This window comes from Apodemus sylvaticus, chromosome X, assembly GCF_947179515.1.
Source record: "Apodemus sylvaticus chromosome X, mApoSyl1.1, whole genome shotgun sequence".
Taxonomy (NCBI): Eukaryota; Metazoa; Chordata; class Mammalia; order Rodentia; family Muridae; genus Apodemus; species Apodemus sylvaticus.
Window position 1 is genome coordinate 91,248,404 of NC_067495.1, and position 16,846 is coordinate 91,265,249.

The window sequence follows — 16,846 nt, forward strand, 5'->3', positions numbered from 1 at the left end:
TTCTTTTCTATGTAAGACAGAAAGGGAGTGGATCCAGATGGAAGGGGAGGTGAGAAGGAACTGGGAGGAGAGGGAGGGGAAACTGTCATCAGGATATATCATATGAGATATCTATTTTCAATAAGAGAAAAGATGAGTAAGACTAAAATTCTTAAATATTGATTAATGAAATTGATCATAAGAAACCAATTTATCTATCTAACTACCTAAAGAATTACATGGAAAATTAGTATCTTGGTTCTGTTAAGGGCAAACTTCTTGTTGGGTTCTCACAAACTTGACCATGACCAAAATATATTTGTGAGTATTTCGCTTTAGGTTATAGTTTCAAGAATGCAGAAGTGAAAGAAAAGGAAACTGAGGCAGGGTATGAGGGAGAAAATGCGAAAGGTCCTGGGTGCTATTTGGACCAGTGGTGACTCTATATGTGGTATTTCCTTCAGAGAAACCAGGCAAATTCAGAATTAAATCCTCAATGACCACCCAATAAACATCCAACTAATGGCTGTTCTTAAAAAAGTATTCAATTCTATTTGGATGACTTTTAATTTTGTAATTTAACAACTTCACATAAAACCAAATAAATAAATTAACAACAACAGGGAACATGATAGCTGGTATATTTAAAAAAGAAACTAGTGATATCTTTTTATATTTATTTTGTTGTTGTTTTTAATTCATAGAAGATGATGTTGGATGATCTTTTTGTTTTTTTAGGTTATAAATCTCTTAGAGGAACAATCCGGCCTTGGTCACAGTGAGAAAAACAAAACAACAACAGCAACAACAACAACAAAAAAAAAAAACCGGACTCATCCCAGAATAATAAAAGAGCATGATGGATGTGGAATTATTTGAAATCAGTTCCTTAGAAACAGAATAAAACCTCATCAAACTAACATTCTCTTCAAGCACATGTGTTCTGACAAATCTAAATTTGACTCTTACAAGACTTCAAAAAAGTCTAATTTCTGGCCTTTGCATCCGCTGCCTCGAGGATGTCTGCTCGCCTGCTCACTCTTCGATTGTCCTAGCCCCCCCGCCCCCCGCGCCGCCGCCCACTGACCTTGCCTTCTCCCCGCTTGCAGACATGGCTTGACATCAAGAACAACCCCGAATATTCTTCGTTTTTCTGTGTCATGGGTGCCTCATCCGCCATGGTCTTCAGTGCCATGGGAGCCGCCTATGGCACAGCCAGGAGTGGCACTGGCATTGCAGCCATGTGCCATGAGGCCAGAGATGATCATGAAGTAGTGGTCATGGCTGGGATCATCGCCATCTATGGCCTGGTGGTGGCAGTCCTTATCGCTAACTCCCTGACTGATGGCATCACCCTCTATAGGAGTTTTCTTCCACTGGGTGCTGGCCTGAGTGTGGGGCTGAGTGGCCTGGCTGCTGGCTTTGCCATTGGTATCGTCGGAGATGCTGGTGTTCGGGGCACTGCCCAGCAGCCTCAACTGTTCGTGGGCATGATCCTGATCCTCATCTTCGCTGAGGTGCGTGGCCTCTACGGTCTCATAGTGGACCTCATCCTCTCCACAAAGTAGTCCTTTCCACCAGTCACAGGATAGGATGTAAATATCAGCCCTCTTCATTCCAGAACGAACAGTCTGATACATGCACAGGCAGCTGGCCCTCAGCAGTAGGTCTTGTCCTAGTGCCCATTTTCTGTCGCCCCCACCTTGCCCCTACTGCACCGTGCTGTGGACATATGGGCCTACTCATCTCCCACCCAGGTCCCTGACAAAGTTAGCCTCTGGTTACCCCACCCATTGCCCTAGAGTGCTCCTTGTGTATAAGAATGAATTTTTAAAAAGGTCTAATTTCTACAGGTCTTAGCTTCTTCTGTAACACAGCAAACCATATCTTTACAGATAAAGCATCCAAAAAGCATCCAATTCAGCTGATAGAGAAGACCATACTCCAGGCCTTGGGTTCCTTCAAGGTCCTTGGATTACCACATAAAGCAAGCATGGTGGGGCACATCTTCAGTGCCAGCACTCAAAAGATATGGGGAAGGGGATCACAAGTTCAGTGTCAATCTCAGCAGCATAATAGTGAGTTCAAGGTCATCCTGGGATACAGGAGACCCCACCTCCAAAATATGTGTATATGATTTTCTCAGCTCAGAAATAAGAACATGATTGTATTTTAACTTAATGCTGTGATCATATATTTACATATATATAATATATCCATATACATATTATATATAATATTCTAGTCTTATACTGTTTCTTTAAGACTAACAGTTGGGGATATATCCTAGTGGGGTAGAGTTAGGCACAAGGCCTTGAGTTCAAGACACAGAACCCCCTCACCAAAAATAACTCCAAACACTGAACCTGTTCCTTATCCTTTAGGAAGCCTTCTCTGATCACTTCAGTGATCATGTGGAATCCTCTTAGATTTTCCTACCTAAAGTTCCTCTTTTCTTTTTACATCTTCTGTACCTATGAAAACTTCCATTGTTATTTACTCTTTTCAAATACTTCCTGTCTCTTGCAGATCACTCCTACAGTTGTTCATGTTCAATAAATATTTTAAAGTTGTGGTATCATAAGCATGACTATGCCTCCCTCTCCCTCAGAACACAAGTCCATATTAAGTAAGCATTGGAGCCTATAAGCCTATAAGCCTCCTAAGACAAAAAGGAATGGGTGTTGTAGGTGGACTTAGGATATTCTAATCATGTGACTTTAATGTAAAGTTATAACTGTGGATTAGATGGATGGCCCGAGCAAGCACAAGAAGCCTGAAAAATGAAAGATGGAAGCAGAACAGGTCAGAATATAAGATATAAGAATACACATATATATGAGAATACCTTGTTATGGCTGATTTTAAAAACTGGGGAGAGAAGCCAGAAGCCGGAGAACAAAGGCCACCTCTCAAAGATAGAAAAGAGAGGGATTTTTTTCCCAGCAGGCATGCCCACCATTTTGACGTTGCCACAACGCATTGCCATCTACAAAGTTCACACTCAAAGATCAATCATATAATTAAGCTACCAAAGAAATAACAAAAAACTCATTATATGGTAAATATGTTTATAGTTTTGTGTTGTGCCATCACAAAGCATAGCTGTCCTGGGGTTCATGTAGTCCAGGAGTTGGACATACCTGAGAGCCTCCAGAAAAGAACGAACCTACTAAGACTTTGATTTTAGCCCTATACTCTGCAGACGTCTGGCATCCAGAACTGTGAGGTGATAAAATTATGTTGCATTGATAACTGCTAAGACTTGTTATGGTGGTAACAGGAAAGCAAGCCTGGATGGTAAGAAAAGACTATTCCGCCACCATATTACTGGGCATAGAGTTTCCTGCTTTGTCTGGGACTGAAGGTATAAGCTGCAAGTTTTCAGAGCTAAAGGCTGACACACTGCACCCTTTATCATGAACATATAGGAGGTAAATGATTCAGAAGCCTTTTCTCACATAGACAGAAGGATGTAAAAGAGGAGCCTTTTGAATAAGGAAGTGCACCACTTTTGAAAGCTCCTTGCCCTTTCTTACATTAGAAGCACTCAGCTCACAGACAGAAAAGCATTCTGCAAACCAAAAGCAAATATTTATCCTCCTTTACTGAGGGCATACGATAACATTATCTGAATTTTGAAAACAGGAGTATGATTTGAATCTTGCTACATTTTGTTTTGTTTTCTTTTTAATTGTTTCTCTTGTTACTTTTCAAAAGGGAGACGTAAGAGAATTGGCCTTGGGGTAGAGGGAAGGTACTTCGAAATCCAGAGAAGATTTGGCGTTTGGGAAAGGAGAAACACAATTACTGCATGGATTAGATGCCCCAGGTGTATTGAAGCTGAAGGCCAGCCTTCTGTTTTAACCGAGCTCATGAACAGGACCCGTATTCCTAAGGCCTGTTGTGCTTCGGTGCTTTACCAATTGACTTGTGGGGGCAGGCAATGCCTATGTGTAAATACAATGTTTTATCATTATAAAATGCACATATCATAAAATCCACCATTTTAACCATTTAAAAATGTACAGTCCAGGGGCTGGAAAGATAACTCTGTGGTTAAGAGTGCTTGCTGTTCTTACAGAGGACTCATATTTGCTTCCCAGCAACCATATGACAGATGACAATAACAGTCACTCCAGTTTCAGGGCATATAACCACCTCTTCTGGCCTCTGAGGGCGACACACACACACACACACACACACACACACACGTGTAAGTACTTACATATACACATAAAAATTCATGATTTTTCAATATACAGCTCCATGGTATATAGCACATCCCAGCATTGTACAATTATTGACATATCCAGATCCAAAACACTTTCATCGCCACATCAGAAAAACCCACTCATTAAGCAGTCACTTCCATCTGCCTCCCCCAGACCTTAGCAATAATTGTTAGCATTCTGACATCTGCTTTGGCTTCTGTGGCTCTGCCTGTTATAGACAGTTTATATAACTGGAATCATCATACAAACCACTTGTGTCTAGTTTCTTTCCCTGAGCAGAAGGTTTTCAAGATTTTTCAATGTCAGTGGAAGTATCTGGACTTCTTTCTTTCCCAAAAGAAACTCTATTCAATAGATAAACTGATTTTTGCTTATTTGCCCATTGATGCATATATTTTGGCTGCTTCCATCTTCTAGTTGCTATGGATAATGTTGCTATGAACATTTATATGCTGATTTTTTATTGAACATCTGTGGTCCCTTCTAAAGTATCTCTTATTTACCTGATGTAATTTTCATCTCTGAAGCTTACTGCTTCTGTCTGTTAACCTAGGCCTAGTATAGCATTGGTAAAATCTAATCTGACCCTAGAATGTTTTTAGCCTCTGAGACTCACTGCTGAATAAGTTCACCCTTTCTTGTTCTTTCTGATCTCTGATGGGCTGGATCAACTCAGCTGCTTTGGTTCAACTCCTCTCCATGCTAAAGGATTCAATGTGGCCTCTCTGGCCCTCTCCTGAATTGCTCTGCCTTATACTAACTTTGGCAATATGCTCTAATCTTCTAGCTCCTTCTCATTTTCTGACTCATTCTGTCTTTACCCGTGTCTAGCTTGTTCCCTTTTCATCCTGTCTCTGTAAAAGTCTCCCTGTGAAGTTGCCTCCTGTTTTTCTCTGTGCTGTTCTCTCTTAAGTATCTCCCCTTTCCTATCTCTTTTTGTTAGAGCTAGGCATATTCTATCCTAAATCTTTCTCTGATTTGTCCCTTTGTCTGCCATTTAATTAGACATCACTTTCAAATATGGGTGCTTCTATCTACAGAGTAACTTGCTTGGGATTAAAGGTGAGTACTAAGAGCTGAGCCACACCACAACTAGAAATAGGTTTTTCCAGTAAACTCAAACCTCTGTGTTCACAGTGTGATCAAATATCCTGCAACAGTCCCTTCTTTTGTGCATATACCTAGGAGTGAAACTGATAGATCATATGGTAATCCTACAAGTGATTGAGTAAGGGTGGGGCAGTTTTCCAAGTGGTAATTACATTTTAATTACAAGAATAGTTTGTTCCCTCACCAACCACCTATCTCATGTAGCTATTTCTTTACAATATCCTCAAAACATTCTTTATTGAAATACTCCTCCACAAATCTCTTGTGCTCTTGAAACACTTCTTGAACATGCCATAAATACAGGGCCATGACCTACTCAGGACACTTGTTACATTCAATTGCTGCTAACAGCTTTGGGAAAAGAAAGACTACCTTCCCAGTCTTCTTTTGCAATGAAGTAAAACCACCCTGTGTTCGGCATCCACCTGCCCCTCCTCTGTGCTGCTTACTTAGTCTCTGTGAACCTTGGCTAGCCAACAAACGCCACCTTGAAGCTCCTGCTACTTGCTATGCTGTAAGTCATAATCCCCTTTATCTTTGACCTAATGCAATCACTTTACTTACTAGCTTATCAGTAGGATAAAATCCCCAGTGTTTCAGTTCTTGATACCTATAAGCCCAGATCGTTGATGAGTTTCTATATATGCTCTAGAAGGGCTTGTGAGGAGGCTTAAATCCCAAGGTCAGGACACAGAAATTTGATGTTTAAAAATATCTTTCCATGAAGTGTTATTTAACTATTAGGATCTACTTTTCCTGTAGATTTATTCCTATAGCTCATTCAAATTATTACTGGGCTTTGGCAGGGGGTTGGTTTTTTGGTTTTTTTCAAGACAGGGTTTCTCTGTGTAGCCCGGGCTGTTCTGGGAGTCACCCTGTAGACCAGGCTGGCCTTGAACTCAGAGGTCCACTGGGATTAAAGACGTGTGCCACCGCTGCCAGGCTGCTGGACATTTGTAATGGTCATTTTTTGTTTCAGTTTTGTTTGTTCTGTGTATAGAATTTGACTGATATATTTGTTTTTATTCTGGAATCTAGATCAATCTCTTTGATTCTAATAAAGTATCTAGCCATTGTATTCTACACTTTGAAAATTAGTTATGTTTATAGCAATTCATTTTTAAAAATATGTTAATACATTTTAAAAATAAAGACTATGAGCAAAACACAAAGAAAAAGTTCTAAATAATTAAAAGGTTAAGAATCTACAAAATGGTTTGGAGAGCTGGTTCAGCAGTTAAAAAGCACTGGCTGCTCTTCCAGAAGACCTGGGTTTAATTTCTAGCACTCACATAGCAGCTCACAAACAGTAACTCCAGTCCCAGGAGCTCTGATGCCCTGTTTGAGCCTCTGAAGGCACTAGGTATGATATTGATGCACATGGAAACATGCAGATAAATCATCCATACACATGAAGTAAAATAAAATATTTTTTAAAACAATCTACCAAACTACACTATCTGGTGTTTAATTTTACTCCCTCATACCTTTCATAGTGCAAATGTTCAAGCCCACTATTTATTTATCCCTACAGGCTCCAGGGCATTTCCTTAGTTATCACTTAGTTTCACATCTCTGTAATTCAAAGACTACAAGAAAGGGGGAGCAGTGTTTTCATCTACATCTTCTCTGTTATTGCTATGAATAGTCCCCTTTCATCTCTATATTGTTTTTTGTTCCTTCACAGCCTTCCTTGTCATGACAGCTACTTAAGATATGCTTTTTACATTCTATTCTACTGGTCCTTTCTGATTCCTGATAATAGAATTTGATCAATCTAGCCTTTCTTTGCTGCACACCAGATGTGATACAAGGTGGTTTTTGACGGAGTTGCCTATCACTGAATACTGTGATCATCCTTTGGCTTAACCAGTTAATGTGATTATTAGCAAAGTCTATGTTCAATGGGGGAATAAAGGGCTGTGAAAAACCTTTGAGTATAGTATATAGTGGACTGAGCTGTCATTTATATCTCTAGTATGGCAAACTCGTCTCTTGAGAAACTCTTGTGTGAACTGCAGGCTAAAATTATTAAGGATAGTTTTAGAGCTACAATGGTGAGTTATAAGAGAGTTACTAAATAGATATGAATCCAATAGTATCAGAATACTTAAACCATATAGCATATAATGTACTGCTATCTTTAAGGAAACTATTAAACAGATCTAGAAACTAAACAGATCTCTGCTGCTTCCATTTCTCTTGAATTGCCATTCTTTTAGACAAAACCATGCAATAACTATTTGAAAGGTCCTAGATTTCACTTATAAATTAAGACAATGCTGCTGCGATTAATACATGATTAAGACCAAAGCCACTTTATACATTCATTCAGGGCTTCATTGGCTTTCCACAAAAAGAAGCTAGAAGAGGCAAATCTGAAGGTAGGATAAGACAGAGGAAGGTGAGAACAGATGTGGAGAAAGATTGTGGGAGAGGTAACAGGGAGGGAGGCAGTGAGCAGGATGTAAAGTGAACAAGTTAATAAAAAAGATGGAGTCCTCGAGCTGAGGACTCAAGTACTGGAGTGCATTGCTGGAGGTGGGCCAGAGCTCAAGTAGATGGCCAAGGGACTCACTTGCTCAATTCCACCATCGCTTCCACAGATCTACAGAACAAGAATTCTCAGTTTAACTCTATCGGCAGGTGATTCGTGTGTACATTAATTTAAGATGCTTTGCTAAAAAGCATTACAATCCACAAAGACTTAAACGTCACTTTTCCCCACTGTAGGTTGGGGAAAAGACCAAATGTAAAGAAGCTGGGAATTAATCTCACATAGTGGTTTCAATTCCTTCCTCCTTTTATTTAAAAAGATTTGTCTGGTGGGAAATAGTTTTTAAAAATCAACTTTCCTGCGTTTCCTCAAATCTTTACAAAGCATAAACTACAAAAAAAAAATTTAAAAAACCCTCCCTTTTTATTGCAGGAAAAGCCCAATTTTAGTTAGATAAACTTCAAAGATGCCGGCTAGAGCCCTCTACTGATGTTAGGGAAATTCCGAAACAATGGGGAAACCCTGAGTCTGTGTGGCGTTTCTGATTTCTCTTACACCTGTCCTTGATCCTGGAGAAGGGAGATGAGAGTGCTGAGGTCCTGAGGCTCTTGGCTCTGCTTCAGGAAGCTCAGAATCCTCCTCACTCAGTGGCCGCTTCTCCACTGACTTTCCCCTCAATCAGTTCATGTAGAGAAAAGGATTCTCGTTTTCCTAATATGTAGTCTGGTGGGCCCATCAACGTGAGCTATGGAACCCCACCCAGAAAGAGCCTGGAAGGCTGAAGAGAACCATGGAGCCATTCCCATCTGAGTGAAGCATGCAAAGGGGCCTCTGGCCTCCTTTCAGTTGCCCCTGATTTCTACCGCCATCAGGTGGTTTGCTTGCAGCACGAGGAAATGGAAAATGGGGAATTTGGGGAGATAGGCATATGTTTACTTTATTGTTTTATAAGGGGTTCCTTGACAAGATTACATTGTTTCAAAGGGGAGAAATATGGGGTTTGAAGAGTTTGAGATAAAGCCTATTTTCCTCAGAGAAAACTTTCCTCTACTATACTTCCCAGAAACTCACAAAACAAAGTGAGTATTCACTTTTTTTAATGTTCGTTCAACATACATTAAAATGATTCCTATGGAATAAAAATATCTTCTAAAGCAATTGATCGTATTATAAAATTAATCATTTAAAATATATATAACTTTAAGTCTATACTATCTACATGTTTATAAAACTTAGATGATCTAATTTATGTCTATTTCTTTTTATTGATATAAAATTATATGTGATAAGCAGCTATTTAATATTTGCTATCAAATGGGTACTGTGCAAAGAGCTGATATGGAAGTCCATGAGATGGGAAAGCTTTCTGTCACCATGGAACTTACATTCTAGGAGGGACAGATAAATAAACATACCATTTTGGGCAATTATGAGTTCTATAAAGAAAATTCAAAGAGGAAATGTAGTCCAGAATTATTTGTGTGTGGTAGAGGGGTTATTTTGGACAGGCTGGTCAAACAGAAGTGTTTACATAGGGAAAATTTTCTTCCATGTGCTGAGTGTTAAAGCCTGCAACCTCAGTATAGTTGAAGCCATTTTGTTCCCTGCCTGCCAGTCATTTCATATTGTTACTGATGCAGAAAAATAGCTTGGCTCAGAACAGGCTCAAATTGACCACATACCCTGTTATATTCTGAGGTTTGTTAATCTTAAGAAATTCCACAACCATGAGCTTCACTTAGGACCAATCAGAATACAGATCAGTTAGAACTGTTCTGTTTTGCTAGTTAAAATAACTGACCACTGGTCATTGCTTCCTGCACCTGCAGATGAGCACATTGTGGTTTTTACCTTTATAAACTGGCCCTGAGAAATATTCAGGACTGCAGTCAGCTCCCGAGTCTGGTCTGCAGCCCTGATCAATCAGTCTTGGGTTGTGAGTCCAATAAACCAGCCCTGTTTGGTTGACATTAGTGTCTGAGTGGTTTGTTTGGTGAGTCCCAGACCTCAACACTGAGAAGGAAAGTGTCACGTGTCTTCTATACTGAAGGACCTGAGATGAAAAATCAGCTTAGTATACTTAAGAAGCAGTAAGGTTGATATCATGTAATTGTGCATCTTCCTAGAACTCATAGTTAAAGGCATAACTCCGATATGCTAGTATGACAAGGCAAAGGTTTCTCCATCTTGTCTCAGCTGAAGCCATCTTTGGTTTTTACCTCCTTCCCTGGAAAGTCCAAAGAGAAAGCATCCGATCCTGTTCTAGAAACTTTCGGTTGAAATTCCCCAGCTAGCTGAGTGCCCTTGGTTCCTGTTAAACTGCTTGTTTGCTTCACCTTGCAACTGCCAACCAGGATGTAGTTTTTCTGTGATGTCTTATAAAACTCCCTATAATGTATATTTGGGGCTGTCCTGTGAGAAGTGTTTCTCTCTAGGCAGTTGCCAGTCTGCTTAATACAGACTCTCAATTTGAACTTTGGCCGTGCTGAGTGGTCTCTGGAATTTTACTCTATAACCCTAGTATGAAATCTTATTTGGAAATAAGGTGACTGTAGATGCAATTAATTAATATGAGGTGAGAAGTAGGGTGGTATCTTAGGGTTTTACTGCTGTGAACAGACACCATAATCGAAGCAACTCTTACAAGGACAACATGTAATTGGGGCTGGCTCATAGGTTCAGATGTTCGGTCCACTATTATCAAGGTAGGAGCATGGCAGCATCCATGCAGGCATGGTACAGGAGGAGCTGAGAGTTCTACATCTTCATCTGAAGGCTGCTAGCAGAAGACTGGTTTCCAGGCAGCTAGGATGAGGGTCTTTTATTTTTTTTAGGTAGATAGGTTTTTTTTTTCCTATATTCTTTGTTTACATTCCATATGATTTTCCCTTTCCTAGTTCCCCCTCCCCATAAGTCCCATAAGCCCTCTTCCCTCCGCCTGTTCCCAGTCAACCCCCTCCCACTTCTCTGTCCTGGCAATCCTGTACAATGCTGCATCAAGCCTTTCCAGGACCAGGGCCTTCTCCTTCCTTCTTGGGAATGATTTGATATGTGAGTTGTGTCTTGGGTATTCAGGGCTTCTGGGCTAATATCCACTTATCAGAGATTGCATTCCATGTGTAATCTTTTGTGACTGGGTTACCTCACTTAGGATGACATTTTCCAGATCAAACCATTTGCCTAAAAATTTTGTGAATTCATTGTTTCTAATTGCTGAATAGTATTCCATTGTGTAAATATACCACATTTTCTGTATCCATTCCTCCTTTGAGGGGCATCTGGGTTCTTTCCAGCTTCTGGCTATTATAAATAAGGCTGCTATGAGCATAGTGGAGCATGTGTCCTTATTGCATGCCAGGGAATCAGCCCATGCCCACAGTAAAACACCTGCTCCACACCTTCTCATAGTGCTACTGCCTGGGCTGAGCATATATAAACCACCACAGGTAGGTTTCCGGTTGATACAACTGGTGTCTTTACTAAAAGAAGAATGTGAACACGGCACTTATACAGGAAGACCATCATGCAAAAGTGAAAGTAGTGCTCAGGGTAATGCTTATTCCCAGAATGCCAAACGTGGCCAGAAGATGCACTCATGGACATTTGACTGCCTTTGCCTCTCTCCTCTCTGCCCCTCTGCCCCTCTGCCCCTCTGCCCCTCTGCCCCTCTGCCCCTCTGCCCTTCTGCCCCTCTGCCCTCTGCCCTCTGCCCTCTGCCCCTCTGCCCCTCTGCCCCTCTGCCCTCTACCCCTCTGCCCCTCTGCCCCTCTGCCCCTCTGCCCCTCTGCCCCTCTGCCCCTCTGCCCCTGCCCCCTGCCCTGAGTACTATAATTATAGGTATGTCCCACTATGCCTAGATACCTTATATTTTGATACAGGTTCTCTCACTCAACCTGAAACTTACTGATTCCGCTAGACTGGCTGGCAGACAAGCCCTAGGGATCCTCTAATATTCATTTCCTGAGACTTGGGATTACATGTTCATTACTGGCTTCCTCCCTCCCTCCCTCTCCCTCCTTCCCTCCCTTCCTTCCTCCCTCCCTCCCTCCCTTACTTACTTTATTGCCCTTCCTCTCATTCCAGAAGTGCTATATTTATTACTATAAAAGCCAGCTTTCCTCCAAACTTTTAAATCTTTGACATATTTGTCCATGTATATACTGAATTTGAGTCATTTTTACCCCTTTCCCCTCTCTTTTCTCTGTCCCTCTCCTGCTGAACTTTTTCTTCTTCCCAACAAGTCCTTTTTACTTCCATGTCTTTCTTCCATGTGTAACCCAGTGACTGTAATTATGAGTTACTGGTACAAGCATAGCTGGGAAGTTATTTAATGGAGCAAGTGCACTTATCAGTGACTAAACTGCTAAAGAAAATGGCACCTTCTCAGCACCCACGAACTACACTGCTGATTGCCTCAGGGGGGAAGTTTACCTTCCTGGGCCCCTCTCAAATTCATGATAAAATGTTCATAGGCCCAAACTTGTCTGTCCCTGGTACAAATAACCACCACTGCAGTGAGTTCATGAGTGCAGTGTATGTATGTAGCATGTATAGCTATGTAGTGTCCAAAAGACATACTCGGAGTTGTATATCTCCTCACACTTTGGCTTTTAACATTCTTTTCTCTCCTTCTTACCCAGTGTTCTCAGAGGGTAAGTGTTTGGAGAGTGCGATATAGATGTCTCATTTAGACCAAGCACTCCAGCATCACTTACTCTTGGTACTTTGGCTAGTGATGAGATCCTCCACTAACTGCCATCTACTACAATTAGAAGCTTTCTGATAAAGGCCAAACACAGTACTAAAATAAATAGTATTTAGAAACTGGTTTAACCTAACTATTTACCAAAACAATAGTAGTATATTTTTCCCTAGTGCCTATGATATTCCTAATCTTTGAAAGGCAGGGAATCTTGTCATTTACTGTGAAAAAGCATGACATCAAAAGAGCTCTTTAAAATGGAGTTGGAGAGCCACATGTGGGAAAAGACTGGGAATCTATTATGCAACATTACAGCTGTCGGCCATGCTAATGTATGATGTGCACTAAAATGTTTGAGAAGCAGAGCTTCAGTGTTCTCACCATAAACAACAATTAAGCAAGGTTATGAAGATAAGTTAATCAGTTTGAATTGATCATTTCATGATGAATAAGTTATATGAAACACATCACTTCCTATGCTGTTAATATATTATGTCAATTATATTGTATTACTACCAAGGGGAAGAATTACACATTCATATGTCATCAACTGTATTTTTAATACTTTTTTTTAGGAGCTGGCATGATGGTACACATCTTTACTCCCTACACTCTTGGGAAGCAGAAGCAAGTGGATTTTTGTGAGTCTGAGACCAGCCTGGTCTACACAGAAAGTTCCAGAACAACAAGGGCTACATAGTGAAATCCTGTCTTAAGAAAAGAATAAGTTCTATACTGGAACAAAAGGATACAAGATACACAAACAGTTTAAGAACTTTTGATTTAGTCTAGGGTTCAGATAGGAGAATGTAAGCATTCTAAGGTCTAGCTACATTGGAGGATGGAACACCTGAACAGGCTATTTCAAACACTAAGGAATCACTTCTTAATGTATATTTTTGATGAGGACAAATCCAAAAGTGACTAGCCATTCTCATACTATGTATTAAAAACAATCTAAAGTGAATTGCAAAATGGTTCACCAATGTGAATAAATACAGCTAGTCTCCCCTTCCCTTTAAAATACATTCCAAATGTACCCTCTTTTCCTACCTCCACCATCACCTCAACTTGAGACTAGAAATTCAAAAGATTATTTTGTAGGTGGATGCAATATTCCATTAAAGAATTGATTCTTTGAGCGTGAGATATCATGGGTTTATAAGATCCATCACTCATTACATCAAAACAGTCTCAAAAATGCTGACAATTAAACCATGACATAGTAGTGGCAGTATTCACACCTGTTTCAGAGGTGATAAAAGTGCACAAACACACATTTTAAGTAAACTAAGATATGACACACCACTGAAACAGAAATACTTTGAAGTACATTATAGACAGTGCAAAATGACACACTTATACAAATAGAATGTATACAAATAGAATGTAGTAAAGAATATTCAACTGTCGTCCTTTACTTAAGAACTCGGAGGCATTCTCATTCCTACTGTCCTGCCACAAGATGGCGAAAGTTCCAAGGAAACTCTGAAAGAGGCTGAGAGGAAGTGAGGGCAGAGTCCGGTTGCAAGGTCTACAGTAACAAGAAACCAGGTCTGTGTTTGGAGAGCCTTCAATGGCTTATTTCAATTGATCACGGTAAACAGAAAGCAAGTACTTTAGAAAGATGTAAAGATGCAAGTGGAATGTTTCCTTCTTTACACAAGGTACATGAACAAACTCATATGGTTGGGGTAGATACAGATAACATGGATTCTGTCAGTCAAGTCTGTTTAATATGTTCTGGACCGTTCTTCAGCCCCAGGCAGGCGGCTTGGTTGGTAAGTGGCTCACTAGAAGACTAAGCTTGCCACCAAGGCTTCCTTACTGCTACCAGGCAACTCATTTGGTTTTGGTGCAAGGTATGTCACAGGGAAAATCATGAGATGTGAGCTCTGAATAGGTCTGTGAGAGGAATGAGGCACAAGATCCAAATTACCATTTTGAGGCACAGTGGCTCTACAGAGTGTTATTAAGAGGTCTGGAATCTACAGATCCAAAGAAGCTAAATAAGAAGGCCTAAGTGAGGAAGCTTGATTCTCACAAAGGAGAATAAAATAGTCATAAGAGGCAGATGAGGGGGGCATAGGGGGTTGGTCCCGAATCAGATGTGGGGAAGGTCAGGAACTAAAAGGTCACGGCTAGATGGGCATGATGGTGAATGGAGGTCTGCAACTGGTGGGGGTGAGCAGGTGGGGGCATCTTGAGGACTGGACAAAGACCCACAATAGGGGAGGTGCCCAGGAATCAATGGGGGTGACCTTTGCTGTGGCTCACAGCATTGGGTATGTGGAGCCTGGAGAGGCCATGTCCTGTGGCCTGGCAGGGGCTCCAGTGGAGCGATGGAAATACCAGCCTGCCCATGGAACTTTTGGTCCAGGGTTTATCTGGTCTACAGGGGAGGCATGGGGGATGGGGCAGAGATTGAGGGAGTGGTCAACCAAAGACCAGCCCAGCTTGGGGCCCATCCCATGGGCAAGCACTAATCCCTGGCACTATTGATGATCTTTTATGTTTGCAGACAGGAGCATGTTGTCATCTGAGAGGCTCCGCCCAGCAGTTAACTCAGATACAGACGGATACAGACCCAGGTGGATGGAGATCGAGGACTCTTATAGAAGAAATAGGGGAAAAATTGAAGGACTCCAAAGGGGATAGGAACTCCACCAGAAGACCAACAGAATCAACTAACCTGGACCGTTGGGGCTCTCAGAGTCTGAACCATCAACCAAAAACATACACAGGCTGAACCTAGGCTGGACCTAGGCCTCCTCTCACATATGTAGCAGATGTGCAGCTTGACCTTCATGTGGGTCCCAAACAACTGGAAAGGAGGCTATACCAAAAGCTGTTGCCTGTACCAGAAATATGTTCTTTTGGCTGGACTGCCTTGTCTGCTGTCAGTAGGAGTGGAGGCACCTAGCCTTGTGGAGACTTGAAGTGCCAGGGTAGGGAGATACCCAGGGAAGGCCCCCACTTGCTCAGAGGGGACATGGGGGAGGGATTGGGGGATCACCAGGAGGGGGTGGTGATTGGGATGTAAAGTGAATAAGTGGGGGGATGGAGTTAAATTTAAAAAGAGAAAGAGAGAGAGATGGAGTGGGAATGCAAACTAGAACAAAAGCCCAAGAAATGAATTTGCCAATATCTAGTACAAATTAAATAGGGTTGTATTTTCTAGAAGCTATTGCAATGGCATACTGGGAAAAAACATGAATGACCTATACTCAATGCTATGTATTAACATCATTTTAATGTCAGTAGACTAAATAGACATAGTGTACCCACATCATGGACTATCAGAAAGTTATAAAAAAGGTATGAAAACAACCTTCACATACTGAAGAATGAGCTTCAAGATGAGTAAGTGCAGACCAGAAATGTGAGCCAAAATTTGAAGAAACTGAAGGAGAAGGGAAACAGGATGGAATGACAGGAGTGGAAACTGAACTCTCTACTTTGTTTTCTAGCTGTAAGTTTTGGAAATATGGATGTAGGCTAAAATAAAATCAAGTCAAAGAGAAGAAAAGCAACTCCTAAAATTGTGACCAACTGAAACAAGTGAATCAGAACTGTAGGTCCAGCAAGCAGCATAATTGTACACAGAAGAGAATCACTTCTGGGGACTTTATGATATATAATTTTGATTATATATCTGGAGTGATATGGTTTAAAGACAAAACTAGCCAGAAAATAATCTTAAATGGCTTTAAGAAAATAAGTATCATGTTAATGTAGCTATAAATGTAAGAAAAACACAAGCATAATAAGGTAGCTAGAACTCTATTCTACTAAATCTAAGTTAGAAATATCATTATGCCATTTCCCTTGCCCTATTTCCCCTTTTCTCTCCATCCACTCTCCTCTCTTTCAGCTTAGTCACTGAATGTATTGTCTTCCTCTGCAAAGCCTTTGCAGAATGTTATTGTTTGGGTTGGCTCTGTAGTACTCCAAGGAAGCTTCTTTCAAGCCTTTCACTCTCTTTTGTGGGCAAGGGACATTTGAGGACTGCTCTACCTTTTGTTCTTTATCAGGATCCTTGCCATAGAGTAGAGTTTTTTTTAAATTGAAAACAGATTTTCTTCATACAATATATTATGATTATACTTTTCCCTCCCCCAACTCCAAGTTCCTCCCTACTTGCCCAAATTTTGTTTTTCATTTTTGTTTTTTTTTTTTTCATTTTGTTTTTCGAGACAGGGTTTCCCCATGTAGCCCTGTCTGTCCTGGATCTCACTCTGTAGACCAGGCTGGCCTCAAACTCAGAAATCCGCCTGCCTCTGCCTCCCAAGTGCTAGGATTAAAGGCGTGCACCACCACTGC

The 16,846-nt window shown here is 40.9% G+C and overlaps 1 protein-coding gene across 1 annotated transcript; it reads left to right on the plus strand.

Annotated features, from left to right (window-relative positions):
• Window positions 1-1,142: 1,142 nt before the first annotated feature.
• On the plus strand, window positions 1,143-1,547 carry LOC127675296 (V-type proton ATPase 16 kDa proteolipid subunit c-like). The gene is given in 3 exon segments (XM_052171367.1): window positions 1,143-1,222; window positions 1,224-1,249; window positions 1,252-1,547. Coding segments are annotated over 3 exon segments (387 nt in total). The 5' UTR covers window positions 1,143-1,157.
• The last annotated feature ends 15,299 nt before the right edge of the window (window positions 1,548-16,846 follow it).